Genomic DNA, 14439 nt, shown 5'->3' with positions numbered 1-14439 from the left:
AATGGGCCTCCCAGCTTTCGCTGGCAACCCTGCTTCACACTGACCGCCACAGATAGTGCTTGGGAGTGAAAAAAAAATTATATATAAAATAATAATAATGAAAAGGAAGCACGAAAAAACTTCTCATCGCACTGAATCTCCTTGCTGAAGTTTTGCTAGTCTCCTATGCCATGTGTTGGTGTGAGGGAGTCTTGGGAAGCAAGAGGAAACTTTGGGGGTTTGTTTTCTCACCTGCATGCTCTGAGAAACTCCCCCGTAGCAGCGCTGTGTGGTTGGTGCTGTACCCTCCGGCAGAGGGTGGGTGAGATGCTTCTCACACTGCTGCCCACTCCCTTGGTGCATTCATAGGGGATTTTTTGGTTTTTGGATGTGGTTTGCTCAGACAAGGCAACTCCACCCCACCTTTCTGCACGTGTCATTGTTTGGGAAAGGAAAAAAAAATAAAAGCAAGAACAGAAAAATCTCTTGCCGAGGAGGGACCCCGAGTCCAAGACAACCTCTCCCCTCGCCTGGGGCAGGGCTGAGGGAGGCTGTCCCCTCCTTTCAGCTTCTTTTCCTCCCCTCTAGGTGACGGAGACGGAGGATGGAGGCGAGGTGGGAGCTACAGCAGGAGCGAACACGGGCAGGGACAGGGCAGGTGCCGTCCCAAAGCCCCGAGGGCGGGAAGGGGGTGCGGAGGGGACCCAGCGCCCGGAGGGTTGTGTCTCCTCCGCATCCCCTCCCCGCCAGCATCCTGGGCAGCGCCCGGGAGGGCGGAGGGAAGGGAGGGCGATGCTCCGCTCGGGGTTTATTAGATTGGACATAATCATCTTTAAATAAGGGCAGCCCCCCCTCCACACCCCTCCTCGAGGTGGGGGTGGGGAGCGGAGCGCCTCGGGGCTTTCTAGATAAGGGCGACTAACGCATCCCCCGCTCCCGCAGGCAGCGCCGGGCAGCGCCGAGAGCCGCGCCGGGTCCGCCGTGCCCCGGGAGCCCCGGCTGCGGGCAGACAGGGGGTCCCCGCCGCCGTGCTCTCGCTTTCCTTCTCCTCCTCCTCTTCCTCCTCCTCCTCCTCCTCTCGCAGGAGCAGAAGGGAGGAGAGCGGTGCCGGGGAAAAGTTGGGGGCAGCGGCTGCGGCGGGGGGCGGGGGACTGTGCCCTGGCGCTGCCGCCCGCCGCCCCCCTGAACGCCCCAAACCCCCCGCGGCCCCTCGCCCCGCACCTCCCGGCCCCCAAACTTGGTTGCCCAGGAGGATGCTGCGCGGCGGAGCCCCCCTGGCCGCGCTGCTGCTGGCGGCGCTCAGCCTGGCCCGCGGCGAGCCCCCGGCCGTGCCGGGCTGCGGGATGGAGGCTCCGAGCCGCCGCGCCGCGCCCCCGCACCACCCGCACGGGCTGTACCCGCACGGGCCCGCCGCGCCCGCAGCCGCAGCCCCGCGGGGCCGCACACCGCGGGGAGCCAGGGCAGGAGCAGCAGGAGAAGAGCCGGAGGGCCGGGGCCGGAGCCGGGGGGAGAGGCGGCGGGGCCGGGAGCCGCAGGTGCCGGACCCTCCCCGGGAGCGGCCGCTGCCCGCCCTGTACTTCTCGGGCGGCCGGGAGCAGCTGGCGGCGCGGGCGGAGGCGCTGCCCGCGGTCCCGCGGGAGCAGTTCACCCTGGAGCTGTGGGTGAAGGCGGAGGGCGGACAGAACAACCCGGCCATCATCGCAGGTAAAGCCCGGCAGGGAGGGATGGGCACCCGGCACCCCCCGACCCTCCGCAAACATCCGCACGGGGCACTCCCCGGCTGCCCCGCTCCGGCAGGTGACACCCCGCGCCCACACCCATGCTGTCAGCACCGCGGGCGTGGAATATTCCTCCTTCCCTTGAGACCAAACCCTAAACCATCCCCTCCCCTCTGTTCCCACCCGCCCCGTCCTCCCAGCCCGCCCCCCTTCCCCCATCCCCCCCATCCCGCCCCGACTCCATCTGGATTTTCCGTCTCCCCTGGCCGGGAGCTGGAATGTCCCTGTGGGTGCCACGCTCCCCCGGACTCTCCTCTCTTGCCCGCAGCGCACCGGGCAGTGCCCGCCGCTCGGGGCTCGGGCGCACGGAGCGTTCCGGGGCTCCCCGGGGCGGCGGCCGCACGGTGGCAGCCAAGCCGCGCTCACCGCCCCATCCCCGCCCGGCCGCGGCCCCAGCGCCCTGCGAACCGCTGCGGGGCAGGGGGCAGCGCCAGGGGCTCGTCCTACCCATAACTGACCAGCCAAGGGATGAGCGAGTCCATGAGGAGCAGCTGAGGGAGCTGGGGGTGTTCAGCCTGGAGAAAAGGAGGCTCAGGGGGGACCGTGTTGCTCTCCACAACTACCTGGGAGGAGGGTGTAGTGGTAGTCTGTCTCTTCTCCTGAGTAACAAGTGATGGGACAAGAGGAAATTACCTTGAATGCTGCCAAGAGACTTTTATACTGAACGCTAAGAAAAATTTCTTCTCTGAAAAGAGTTGTCACGCACTGGAACAGGCTGCCCAGGGAAGTGGTGGAATCACCATCCCTGGATTGTTAACAAATGTATAGATGTGGTGCCTAGGGACATGGTTTGTTTGGGCTTGGCAGTGCTGGATTAACTGTTGGACTTGACCTTAAAGGTTTTTTCCAACATTAATGATCTTGTGATGGAGAAGCTGAGGAGACAGAGAAGACTGGCACACAGGCACAGAGCAGGGCATATGTCCACCTCCTGCAGTGGTGCTTCATTCAGCTGTGCCAGGATGGGTGTTTGTGTCTGGGTACAAGCTCAGCAGGGCAGTGCAGGGATGCTAGGAAGGGCTGGTAACAGATGGCAGTGCCGCAGTGTCTGGGGTCCCCACAGTGCAGGTTCCTGTGCTGCCCCAGCCAAGCTGATTGGGGAATCCCTCTCTCTATCCTAACTCTCCCTTGGTTTGTGATCATCCCACTGAACCTCCCTCTGCTTTGCCTGGTCCCTTTCATTGATTAATCTCCTCAGTTACAGGGCAGTAACCACACCTGTGCTGTGCAAGAGGTAGGAGGGATGACCTGGAATCTGTGGCAGAGGGGAAAAACAGTCCTATACAAGGAAACTACCAAACTCCCTAGCATCCACCTCACTGTCTGCCTTCCCTTCGGCATCCTGGATGCCCCCCTGCTGGCAGGCAGCACTTTGGGATGCATGGAGCACAATTCCCAGTCATCACAGCAGCAGCACAGCTGTTTGCATCTGGAGGTCTGGCCTGCAGGTGCTGGGGTTTGAATTTCCCAGCTAGCCAGCAGAGGTTTTTTTTATTACTATTTTTTACTCTTTAATTTCCTTCTGGAGGGTGAGACAGTCGTCAGTGCTGAAAGCACCACCCGTGAGCGCTGGCACTCACTCCTGTAATATCCCCCAGCTTCCCTGCTCCAGGGCTTGAGTCAGCCCCAGGCACCTCGGGCTGTCTGAGTCACTGCTCCCTCCCCACTGGCTCCCTGCACTGGGCACCAAGGGGCCTGGCAGTGGGTGGCCAAAGGGGGCCAGCCCTGTGCTGCTGGCATTTTGGGTGAGCAGGTGACAGAAGCAGCTGCCAGCCCTCAGCAGGTGCTGATTCTGCTTCTGATCTGCTGCTCCTGCTCTGTCAAAGGAGAGGCCACTGAGGATGGAGTCATCCAGAGGTGTGGAGGAGCTGGAGAGGCTCCAAGTGTCCATGTGTGAGGGAAGGCAGGAGGAAAGCAGGGCAGAGCTGAGCTCTCCCAGCATCAGTGCCTGGGAAGTAAGGGCAGGCTAAGCAGCTCTGAGCATGGAAAGCAGGCTGTCCTGTCAGCTGCTGTGGCTGCTGCTTGGATTGAAGGCTCGGGAGTCGCTGTATTTTTTCCCCTAGATGCCACATTTTGTCTCAGGGCCACCCTGAATTGTAGTGGGGATAGAATATAAGAAAGATGGTGTAGAAAGTAATCTTAGCCCTAAGGAATTGACCCCTAAGGTGGGTCAATTATCAAGGATTAGGAAAAAGTCTGACTTTAACAGGCCACAGCTGTAACCAATGAGAAGAAGAGTGCTATAAAAGAGTGGGATGGCTGGGTGAGAGGGGAGCTGGGGTTAGTTGGCTGCTTTGTGATGAGGAAAGAGTCAGTGCTCTGAGGAGCTGTCCATGAGAAATGCCAAGGAGGTATGGAACTCTTGTGGTAAGGAGACAACAGTATGGAACCCCTGCAATAAGATAACACTGGATGGGGTTGTTCATCCTTCTTAGTCACTCCTTCATGGAGGGGATTTCTGCTGGGGTGTAACCTGCCACAGCCACTGTTAGGGAAGGAAACTGCTCCTTCTTCCTTGTCCTACTCATTTTGGGCAGCAGATGGGAGTCCTTTCATGTGATGCTGTTTCCTTTTCCCCCTTTTTTGTCTCCCTTCTATCTATGCCTGTTCTGCTTCTGGTGAACCCCAAGGAATTTCCTTTTGTGCCAGGCTGAGGTTTGTTTTTACTCAGATTGTAGGTGATTTTGTTGGGTCAGATCCTTCACCAGAGACCATCCAAAATATCTGCTGTGTCTAAATCCAGATGTCCTCTTTGGGTCCCTGAGCTGGTTCCCACTGCATACCCTGAGGGGCAACTGTGACTAGAGGCTCCTGGCCATTGTCAGACCCTCTGGAGCTTTAGCAGCTGATTTCCCCCAGTATCTGGGTCTCAGAGCATGACTGAAAGCTCTTCCTTGTGCTGCAAAACCCCTGGCCCCAGTGGGAGAGGCTGCTTGCAGTGTGGCCCTTACAAAGGGGCACACTTGATCTCTTTGTGGGCTTTTTCTCCATGACCTTCCCCAGCAGGTACCTTCTTCAATTTTTTTTTATGCTGTTACCAACAACTCTTGTTTCACCCCCAGAGGCAATTCCCCTAAGGCACAGGTGAACTAAACTAGGCTGGAGCTTCTCTTTCCTGCCTGAGGGATCAGAAGCAGAGTTGTACTTGGAACTGCTGAGGAGATAGCTCACACTTCTACAAAAAGCTTTCCATTTGGGTGGGTTGCCTCAGCACAAAATGCCAAGCTCCTTGGCAAACCCTGGGGTCTTCAAACTGCTCCCCTGATGATTTCTCATGAAGGCCCTTGGGAGATGTCCGGACCTGGTGCTACACCTTTTTTGTTACACTAGTCTGCAGTGGTTGTCAGCTGTGGGACATGCTGCTCTGCCTGCAGAACCTTCACTGCTGCTGATGGGGAGATGTCATCCCTGACCATGCCTAGGATGCACTGATTTGCTGTTGTAGAGGTGGCTTTGGCCTTACTTACATCCCTTTGAGGACTTTGATGAAGTCCTTATACCTGGGCTCACTTAAATTTCTTTTGGGCAGTGTTGAACTCATCAGGCACTGCCAGCCATGGGTTGGCTCCAGCATGGGTTTGTGAGGATGATAGCCTGACACTCAGCCCAAGGGGTGTTCCACCCCTAATGTTGTTCTTCCCATTTTTGTCTTGGGGTTTAATCAAATTTGGGGCACTCTGAATAATTTCAAGGTGAACTGCATGAATTTTCCCAAGAGAGAAGGTACCAAGCCCTGTTTCCTCAACCCCATGAGGACCAAAAGATGGCTTTTGAGTGTGCATGTTTCAGCCCAAAAGTACTCTCCAGCTTTGCCTTCTCACTTCTGCAGGGCTCCTCTGCTGGCCTCCTGCTTTTTGGCTTCTCCTGGTCTCAGCTTCCCCTGGTCTTTGTGCTTCCCTTTCACAATCCACCCAAAAACAGGAGTTGGCCCAAGCCCATCCGCCCACGGAGGCTTTGTGCGTGGCTGCCTTTGTAGTGAGCAGGGACAGAGATCCCTGCCCAGGGTGGTGACGGCCCTGGGATGGTTTAGAGGCCACCACCCAGCTCGCCCTTGCTGAAAGTGATGGATGGAGGGAGGGATGCTGCTTCCTGGGCTGCAGCAGGGCTTGGTGTGGCCTTTGCCAGCTGTGTTCGTAAGGGGAAACGTGGGGTCATGGTAACCTGGCTCCAGACACATGCGCTGGGTGAGAGCCAGGACATCCTGCTCCTCCTGGAGCTGCTTCTGCTCTACACCTCTGCTTCTCTCTACTGGCCTCTTCACAATTCTGGCAACAGGTGGGGCATCCCCAGGCACAGGCAGGACTCCTCATTTTGGACCACGAGGTCCTGATGCCATGAGGATGGGCAGACAGTGTATGTGATGGGAATGGCACAGTGAGGGGCAGGAAAAGCAGGATGGAGGATAAGGAATACCTCAGCAGGAATATAAAGTGTCTCTGGGCATGGCAGCAGGTTTTGTCAGCATTGGGACACTTTGTTGGGGTGATGAATGGGAGAGCAGGGTGCCCCAGAAGACACCACTGCTCAAAGAGTGACTTCAAGCACATTTACCTCTGCCAATGACCTGCATGAATGTCGTGGCTGTGGTGGTTTAGGAGCCCAGAGGCATTGATTTCAATCAGCAGGTCCCTTTATCCTTTCCAGTGTTTAAGTGTCTTACAGCCACTGATTCCCAGTGGCTTTCTGTGCCTGTAAGCCTCTGGTTCTTTGCCGTGGGCACTCAGCAGTCTGGGGGGAAAGTCAGCACAGCTCCAGGTCTTGCCCAGCCTAAAACAGGTTTGCAGCATGCTTGGGCACAGAGGGGAGAGGCTATTCCTGGGAGTAGATTTGTGTTCAGGTGGCCTTAGGGGCTGAGGAGTGCGCTGGCCAGGCTGGAGGCAGCACAGCCCTCTCCAACCCTCTCCCGCCAGCACTGGATGCATGACTGGGAGGGAAACTGGAGCATAAACCAGAGCTGTAAATCTGTCTGGAAGCTGTTGGGGAAGCAGTCCCTGGAGGAGCCTGTATTGCTTTGGGTTGCTGCGCTCTAATTCTTAAAAGCTTTGGCTCACAGATAAAAAGCTTAGCCTTTAATCCCATCCCGCCAGAGTACTCCTACAGAGAGCAACTCAGAAACACCTCGCTCTTCAGCCTCTCCTCCCATCCACGCTCCTCCTCCCCTCTCCATCCTGCCTCTCTGGCTCTGCCATTCTCCCTGCCTGCTCCACCTACTCATCCAAATGATCTGGAATGGGGGCTGGAGTGCCACCCCACGGCCCAGCCTCTGCCCACCTTCATTTACCTGCTGCCGAGGACTCCAGGGCGGAGTGGCGATGCTCTCTGGTCCTTACCAGCTCTCCTCTCTCTCTCCATCCCTGTCCCCGACCTGCTGCAGGTGTCTTCAACAACTGCTCGCACTCCGCCAGCGATAAGGGCTGGGCGCTGGGTATCCGCGCCCTGCAGCTCGGCGGCAAGAAGGACGCTCGCTTCTTCTTCTCGCTGCGCACGGACAGGGCCGCCAGAGCCACCGAGGTGACCTCGCACCACCGCTACCGCCCCGAGGCATGGACACACCTGGCCGCCAGCTACGATGGGCGCTGGATGGCCCTGTACGTGGACGGGGTGCGGGTGGGCCGCTCGGGCGGGCAGCAGGGCCCGCTGCACAGCGCCTTCATGTCCTCCTGCCAAACGCTGCTGCTCGGCGGCGACGCCTGGGGCACCAACCACACCTTCCGCGGACACCTGGCTGGGCTGGCCCTGTGGCGTGGTGCCCTGGCCCAGTCCCACCTCCAGCGTTCCTTCCTAGAGGAGGTGCCTGCGCAGGCGGCAGGGCTGGCTCTGGCCGCTGGCTTTGCCGCCCCGGAGGAATGCTGGACGCCTTTTCGGGAGGGTGCCTTTCCCCAGCAGTGGGTGCTGCTGGCCCCGCCAGGCCCCGTGCTGCGGCCGCTGGGCCCCCCGGCCTGCGGGCAGACCGCCTGCGATAACGTGGAGCTGGTGTCGCACTACAACCAGCATTGGCCGCTGCGCAGCTGGAAGGTGGCGCGGTACCGCGTGGTGAACCTGGCCGAGGACGACGGCGGGCGGCCCACAGTCAGCTGGGAGCAGATCTGGCGGCAGCACCGCGCTCTGAGCGAAGCTTTCCGGCCCTACAACATCTCGTGGCAGCTCAGCCTGCTGGAGGTGCACAACTCCTCCCTGCGCCGCCGTGCCGTGCTGCTGGGCTGCGAGCCCAGCAAGGTAGGCAACGAGCGCTGCGACCCCGAGTGCGAGCACCCCCTCACGGGCTACGACGGCGGCGACTGCCGGAGGCCTGGCCGCTGCTTCTCCTGGAAGCGTCGCGACGGCGTCTGCCACATGGAGTGCAACAACATGCTGGACGACTTCGATGACGGCGACTGCTGCGACCCGCGGGTCACCGACGTGGCCAGGACGTGCTTCGACCCGGACTCGCCCCAGCGGTAGGTGCGGGGTTGCGGGGGTGGTACATGGAGGGAGGGGATGCGCCCTGTCCCCGGCACTGCTCTGCGCCTGGGTGTTGCTTCTGACCGGTGGCTTTGGGAAGGGAGAGAGGAGTTTTGCCATGGGATGGGTGTGTTTGCCATCAAAAGGAGTAAATTCTACGGTGGGACATGGCACCCTTCTGTGAAACCCTGCCAGTGGGTGGTTTTTCCTCCCCCCGCCCAGGGGCATTCCCGGTGCAGAGCTGCCAGCCTCTGGTTACACACCAGTGGGAATGTGGGCAGAGCAGCCCATGCAAAGGATATTGCTTACCCTGATCCCCTGCGTGGCATGTAGTTGAGGAATTGCTGCCTTTCCCACCTTCCTTGGATGTGTCTAAAGCCTGATTTCTTAATTTGTGTTCAAAATGCCTTCTTGATTGCTGAAGTGGGGAGAAGGAGGCAGGCCAGCAGTGCTTGTTGCGAGGTGCAGGATTTGGAAAGGCTTATGCACACCTACCCACAACTTTCTGAATCTTGCCCCAGGGAGTGATGCCCACAAGGCGATTCCCTTGGTTGGAGGAGGACGTCTTCCTTTAATGTGTGCTGCAGGTGCAAAACACTTTGAAAATCTGCATGGACTAAAACCCATGGAGCATCAACATGCTGTGTTAGGGGACCCTTGCTCTCCCAGAGGTCTTTGGAGTCAGCAGCGAGGAAGGGGATGGAGAGGAAGATCCAATCACATGATGGGGACCCCGGGTTGTTTGGAACAGTGTCCTGGGTACAGTCAGTGACTTGCACCCACCTACTGGAGTCATGAAGTGCCACAGCCCTGTTGATGGCTTCCAGCCCTCAGGGCTCTGCTAAATGTACTTTCTGTATGGAGATGGGGAAGAGGAAAAAAAATAATGGCTTTATCCTTTTTTTTTTTTTTGTTGTTGTTTCATTTAAAGCCGTTTCTGTCTCAGTGTCAGAGTAAACTCATTCCCTGCTGTTGGCTCCCGGTGACAGGTAGAGGTGCCCACTGGAGCAGGAGCGGTGCAGCACAGATGGCAGCACCTGTCAAGAAAAGTTACAAGGGAAGGTTTTAGGGGCACATCTGCCCTTTGATCTTTTTTCTCCTTCACTTTTGTTTCCCTGGGCTGTGGGAGCAGATAGGCTGTGAGCCGTGAATCCCTTTTTCCCAAGTCTGCTTCTTTCTGTTCCTTCCCAGGCAGGGCACAGAGGGAGGAGGGAAGCAGGCTCTGTGTTTGGGCGCTGGTCATAGAGAGGAGCAGCACTTTCCCTCCTCCCTTCCTGAGTCCTTCTCACCCATCCTTAAGTTGCCTGAGAAAACCCAGGAGGAGGATGGGGAACGGTTCTTCACACTGTGTCCCTGCCCAAGCAACCCTCCCCAGATGTTTTCCCACCTCTGGAAGTCTCTTTGGTGACAGCCACCATTGCCACCCTGTGACCACCTGTCCCCTTGTTTCCCATGCTGTGAGCCAGCATGGAAGTGCTTTCCTGCTCATGGAGCAGATGAAAAGCCTCCACAACAACTCTCCCTCCACTTGTGGTGGCCATCAGCACCCGGCACCACTTGGCCTTGGTTTTGGCAGGGCAAAGGCTTTGTCCTTGCCTCTGTGTGCAGTTAGAGAAATGTTTTCATCCTCTGACAAGAAGGGCTCCACCTTAAATTGAAAAAGGCCAAATTTTTGCTGGTATGAATCAGGGCTTCCATTTGTCAGGATTTTCCCCTGAAAGTTGGGAAACAAAACAGAACAAAAAAACCCCCCTTGCTTCTGTGGGAAAGGAATGGGAAAATGGGAACACTAGGGAAATAACAAATCTTTTGCAATTTTCTTTCCGCAGACCTCATTGGTCTGCGCAGAGAACAAGAATGATTGATTGTAGGCTAAACCCAGAAAAATGAAATCCAGTGTGCCTGGCATTTGGGAAATGAGGGGGCATGGGTTGAATCCTGCTGCCACTGAGGTCTACTGAGCTGCTTTTGGCTAGCTCCTTCAGAGATCACAGGAAAAAGGAGTCATTGAATGGTTTGGGTGGGAAGGACTTTTATGTGCATCCAGTTTCACCCCTCCTGTGATGGTCAGAGACACCTTTCATAGACGAGATTGCTCAAATCCCCATCCAGTCTGGTGATGCTAGTGGACACCCACCCTCCCTGTGCTCACCCCTGCTGAGGATGGTTTCTGAGGAAGAATAAATCTGTGGGAAAACCACTGGGAAAATGGTAGTGTGTGTTTGGGGAAAACTGAGGTGAACTTGTGCTTGCCAAAGACCATGGCCAGGTTTGTGTTGTTCCCCAAAATTGGTGGGTGAACCCCAAGACATGGAAGCAGGGGGGTTTTGTTCAGGCAGAGCTGAGTGCTGCTGTGTTTGCTGTAAGGTGTTGTACTTAAATGAGCAGGGCAGCTGGAGAACTTAGATGCAGATCTAGATGACAAGACCAAAAATCTTAGCATCTTTTTTCATGGGTTAAATCATCTCTCCTTCATTTTAAGGCTTTTCCAAAGAGTGATTTGGATGTGAAAGTTTCTTACTACAGCCAAAAATAATTGAATTGAGAAAGTCAGAGTGAGAGGCTGGGCAATTTCTTAGCAGCACTGTAGACAGATTCAATATATTTCGGTGAAGGGTCTCAACACTATGTCTTGTCCTTCACAATTGTAAGCACTCAAGCAGAAGCTTTTCCCATTTTAACACATTTCTGATTTAAAATTCCCTCTTGGGCTGCAGCTTAGAGAGAGGTAAATTAGAGGAAAAAGCTGAGGAACAGTGGTGGCTTCAGTGCTTCTTAGCTGGTGAACATCTCATTATAATTCCAGGGCTACAGCTGGTGCCAGCTTATACCCTCACCCAGGGGAGGCAAGTGAGATTTGGAAAGAAAGATTAATTTTTTTTTTTTTTTTTTTTTACAAGGGTATGTAGTGACAGGACAAAGGGGAATGGGTTTAAGCTGAAGGAGTCAGGTTTGGATTAGATATCAGGAGGAAATTTTTCCCTGTGAGGGTGGTGAGGCCCTGGCACAGGTTGCCCAGAGAAGCTGTGGGCAGTGTTCAAGGCCAGGCTGGATGGACCTGGGACACTGGAAAGTGTCCCTGCCTTTGGAAGGGCAGGAATGAGTTGATCTCGATTGAAGGGTTGGAATGAGTTGATCCTTGAGGTCCTTTCCAACCCACCCCATGCCAGGGTTCTGTGATAACTCTGGTGGCTGAGGCAGAAGCTGAGATAAGGGCTGATGCTGAAATGATATCAGTGGGCACTGGAACACATTGCTGAGTCCCTCCTGCTGTGGTAGCACATGGAACAAGTCCTGCTGAGCTGTGACACAGCTGGGCCACCACCCACAGGTGAAACCCACCAGTGGGACTGTGCATTTGTGGCTGGAGGGAGACAAAAGCCAGAACTCGGGTGGAGAGCTGTATGTACACATCCCTGCAAGGCAGCCCAACAGGAGACATGGGAAGCAGGTCGCACACTTCCCATTCACCCTTGGTCCACCTTATGAGGAGCAAGGGGACAGGCAACATCAGGAGAGTTACTGACTATCACCCCTCGCATGACTTCAAGCGTTTTCCAGGAGTTGCTGGCAGCCCAGTGTTGGGGTCTGGAGTAAAATTTGCCTTAATTTTCAGCAGGCTCCCATCCTCTTGCAGAGCTGGAGCGCTGCTGTAATTGGTGCTCTTGGAAGGAAAGCAGCAACAGCTCATTAGCAGCAATTAACACTCAGCGAGGGTCCCCCTCGGGCACTTAGTCAATGAGAATCTGGTGTGTGACACAGTTAATGTGAAAAGAAAAACCGGAGGGGAGTCTGGAGAGCAAAGTGGGTAAGGGCAGAGCTGCTGGGCCTTTCATCTCGCTGCCCAAAGTAATGGCAGAAATAACCTGAGTGACAAAAGGAGGTGAAAGATGATGAGGTGTCTCCAGGCTCGGTGGCCTCTGCTGGGATGACCAAAGCTGTGATGTTAAAATGTATCTGATTAACTGGGCACTTGATGGGCTTTAATGTGAGCTCAGCTGGCCTTCCTCCTAAGGGACTGGTGCTTAATTGGGTTAAGGCTGCTTGGGAGCCTCCTGCAGTTTAAGCCTTGCCTTCAAAAGCTGATCCAGATTAACCTCCCTGAAAGTCTCTGGTGGACAACCACGAGAAAGGAGGAATCACTCCGAGGTATCCCCATGCACCTGAGCCTTGTCAGGAGATGTCCAGCTGCATGTCGTTGGACCTGAGAGCATAAAGGGTGTCAAATTGAGAGCAGTGAGGCAATGAGGCGTCTTGGGGCCAGAGCTGACCTGCCCAGGCCTTAATCCCAGCCAGATGGTAAAACAGCATTCCAATTAGCTGCTCCCTTTCCTTCTTTTTCCCCTACTAAAGGAAACCTTACCAGGTCTTTCTTACTGTGAAAGAGGGCAGGAACATGCAAAGTTATTGCAAAAGCTTTGCATATGACCTCAGGCCACTGATGCTGTTGCAGAGAACAGATTCAGCTGTGTGGCAGTACCAGTCCTTGGTTTTTCTGGGTCTGGATTGAAGGCACTTGAGACAGAAGCTCATGTTCAGACTCAAGTGTTTATTATTTCTTATCAGTAAAACAGTCTCACTAGTGGGAGTTGGGCAGCTTTTCATTAGAAGGCACAAAATGGCCAACAATCTCTTGTCATAAGGTCTATCAAGACTAAACTATCCAATTAAGAACTGACACCCAGATTATTTTCCCTTTTAACCCAATAACTGATCCCAAAGAGCCCCACTGGGGACTTTTCTGCCCAATTACAAAATGCCACCCAAACCCATGAAGAAGAGGGAAGAAGAAGCATGAAGAAGAAACCCAGGACAACACCCTGTGCCCTCCATCTTGCTTCCATCCACAACAAACTAAAAATCCCAAACCCTCAATTTCTCACCAAGTGATACACCTACACTGCTCTCTATAATCTATTTCAGACTTTTGTGGATTGCAGTCCATCTTGAAGTCTGGGAAATTTTCTCCTTGAATGAGGGCCGAAGTCAGTGCGCCCCAGAGCAGATAGAGAAATATTCCCAGTGCCCTGGGTTTCCACTCAACTGGTGATGGTGTCTGCTGCTTGTGGTGGTTGATTGTTTGCAGGGTGGATGGCAGAGGGTGTTTTCAGTGATTTTTCCCTGCCTGTAGAGTGGCAGAGACTATGTTGGTCCCATGAGGAATGCATGGCAAGGAGGTTCCCTGCTCAGAACCTGAGCTCTGGCTGCTTTTGAGCTCTCTCTGGCACCTCTTGGAGTCCTACTGGCATGGGCCCAAACATTGTCCTGCTGTATCCAAAGAGCCTCAAGTGCTGGGCTTGGGGCTTTAAAGTGGTGAGGAGGGGAGTGCTTTGGGAGCACCAAAAGTGGCAGTGATGGGTTCACTGGCTTCTGAGCTTGCTGCTTCTAATCTCTAGTACACTTGCTGGGACTGTGGGGGTGCAGTGGTAAACAGGATTTTTTGCTGCAGCCTGATGGCTTGTTGGTGGATGCTTTAAAGTTTTGTGACTGCTTGGATTTGAGCTTATTGGAAAACTGGTCCTTTCCTTGTAGGCAAGTCCCTTCTCTCTGAGCTTTCCTGTGGAAACAGGAAACAGTTTTTAACCTAGCAAAAATAGAGGGAATGTTTTTGGTAGAGCCCATTATATCAGGTGGGCAGGATGCCTCCCCAAGTCTTTTGCTTGTGATGAGATTTGGAGGCTACACCCACGTGAAGGTGCCTCAGCCTACCCAGAGCCCTGGCTTGGGGGTGAAGACCTTCTTGGGGCTTTTGACCTTCTCAAAATGTTGGTTAGTATGGATATAGATATTCTCTGATTGGAGAGTATTTGGGATGTTACCACTGCTTAGTTGCAGGAGCCCAGCAGTGGGATTTTGCTGCCAAGAGAGAGGATTTGGGATGGTGGGGGCCTGTATTGCTGTGGCAGAGGAGGGGGTGGTGGTGGCTCCAGCAGGGAGACCCCCTCTAAGGGAGGCACACCAGGGTCTGACTCAGCCCATCCAACAGCTGGAGGGCAGAGGGATGGCAGAAATTACCTCATTCCAGAGGGAAATAACTGTGTACTGAGGTGCTGCCATCCAAGGGCCTGTGCAGGCTCTGGGGAGCACTTTCCAAAGTCAGAGCATTTCATGTGATACCCTCTGGTGGGGCCAGAGCTCTGCTGTGTTACCCTGTGGGGCTGGAAGAGCAGCACAAGAGTGTAGAGGTGTTTAGTAGCTACAAGGGGAGGTTCCCAGTCCCATCTTGATGTGCACAAATCTT

At 55.1% G+C, this 14439-nt stretch overlaps 1 protein-coding gene across 1 annotated transcript in view; it reads left to right on the top strand.

Moving 5' to 3' along the window:
• Window positions 1–1232: 1232 nt before the first annotated feature.
• PAPPA2 (pappalysin 2) overlaps window positions 1233–14439 on the top strand; it is an 86914-nt gene continuing 73707 nt past the window's right edge. Inside the window, exons 1-2 of the mRNA XM_058808176.1 lie at window positions 1233–1683; window positions 7132–8194. Coding sequence (XP_058664159.1) covers window positions 1233–1683; window positions 7132–8194 — 1514 coding nt within the window. The remainder of the gene's footprint in view (window positions 1684–7131; window positions 8195–14439) is intronic.

Source organism: Ammospiza caudacuta, chromosome 7, assembly GCF_027887145.1.
Source record: "Ammospiza caudacuta isolate bAmmCau1 chromosome 7, bAmmCau1.pri, whole genome shotgun sequence".
Taxonomy (NCBI): domain Eukaryota; kingdom Metazoa; phylum Chordata; class Aves; order Passeriformes; family Passerellidae; genus Ammospiza; species Ammospiza caudacuta.
The sequence above is the reverse complement of the archived record's forward strand: the minus strand, read 5'-3'. Positions and strand labels throughout refer to the sequence as shown.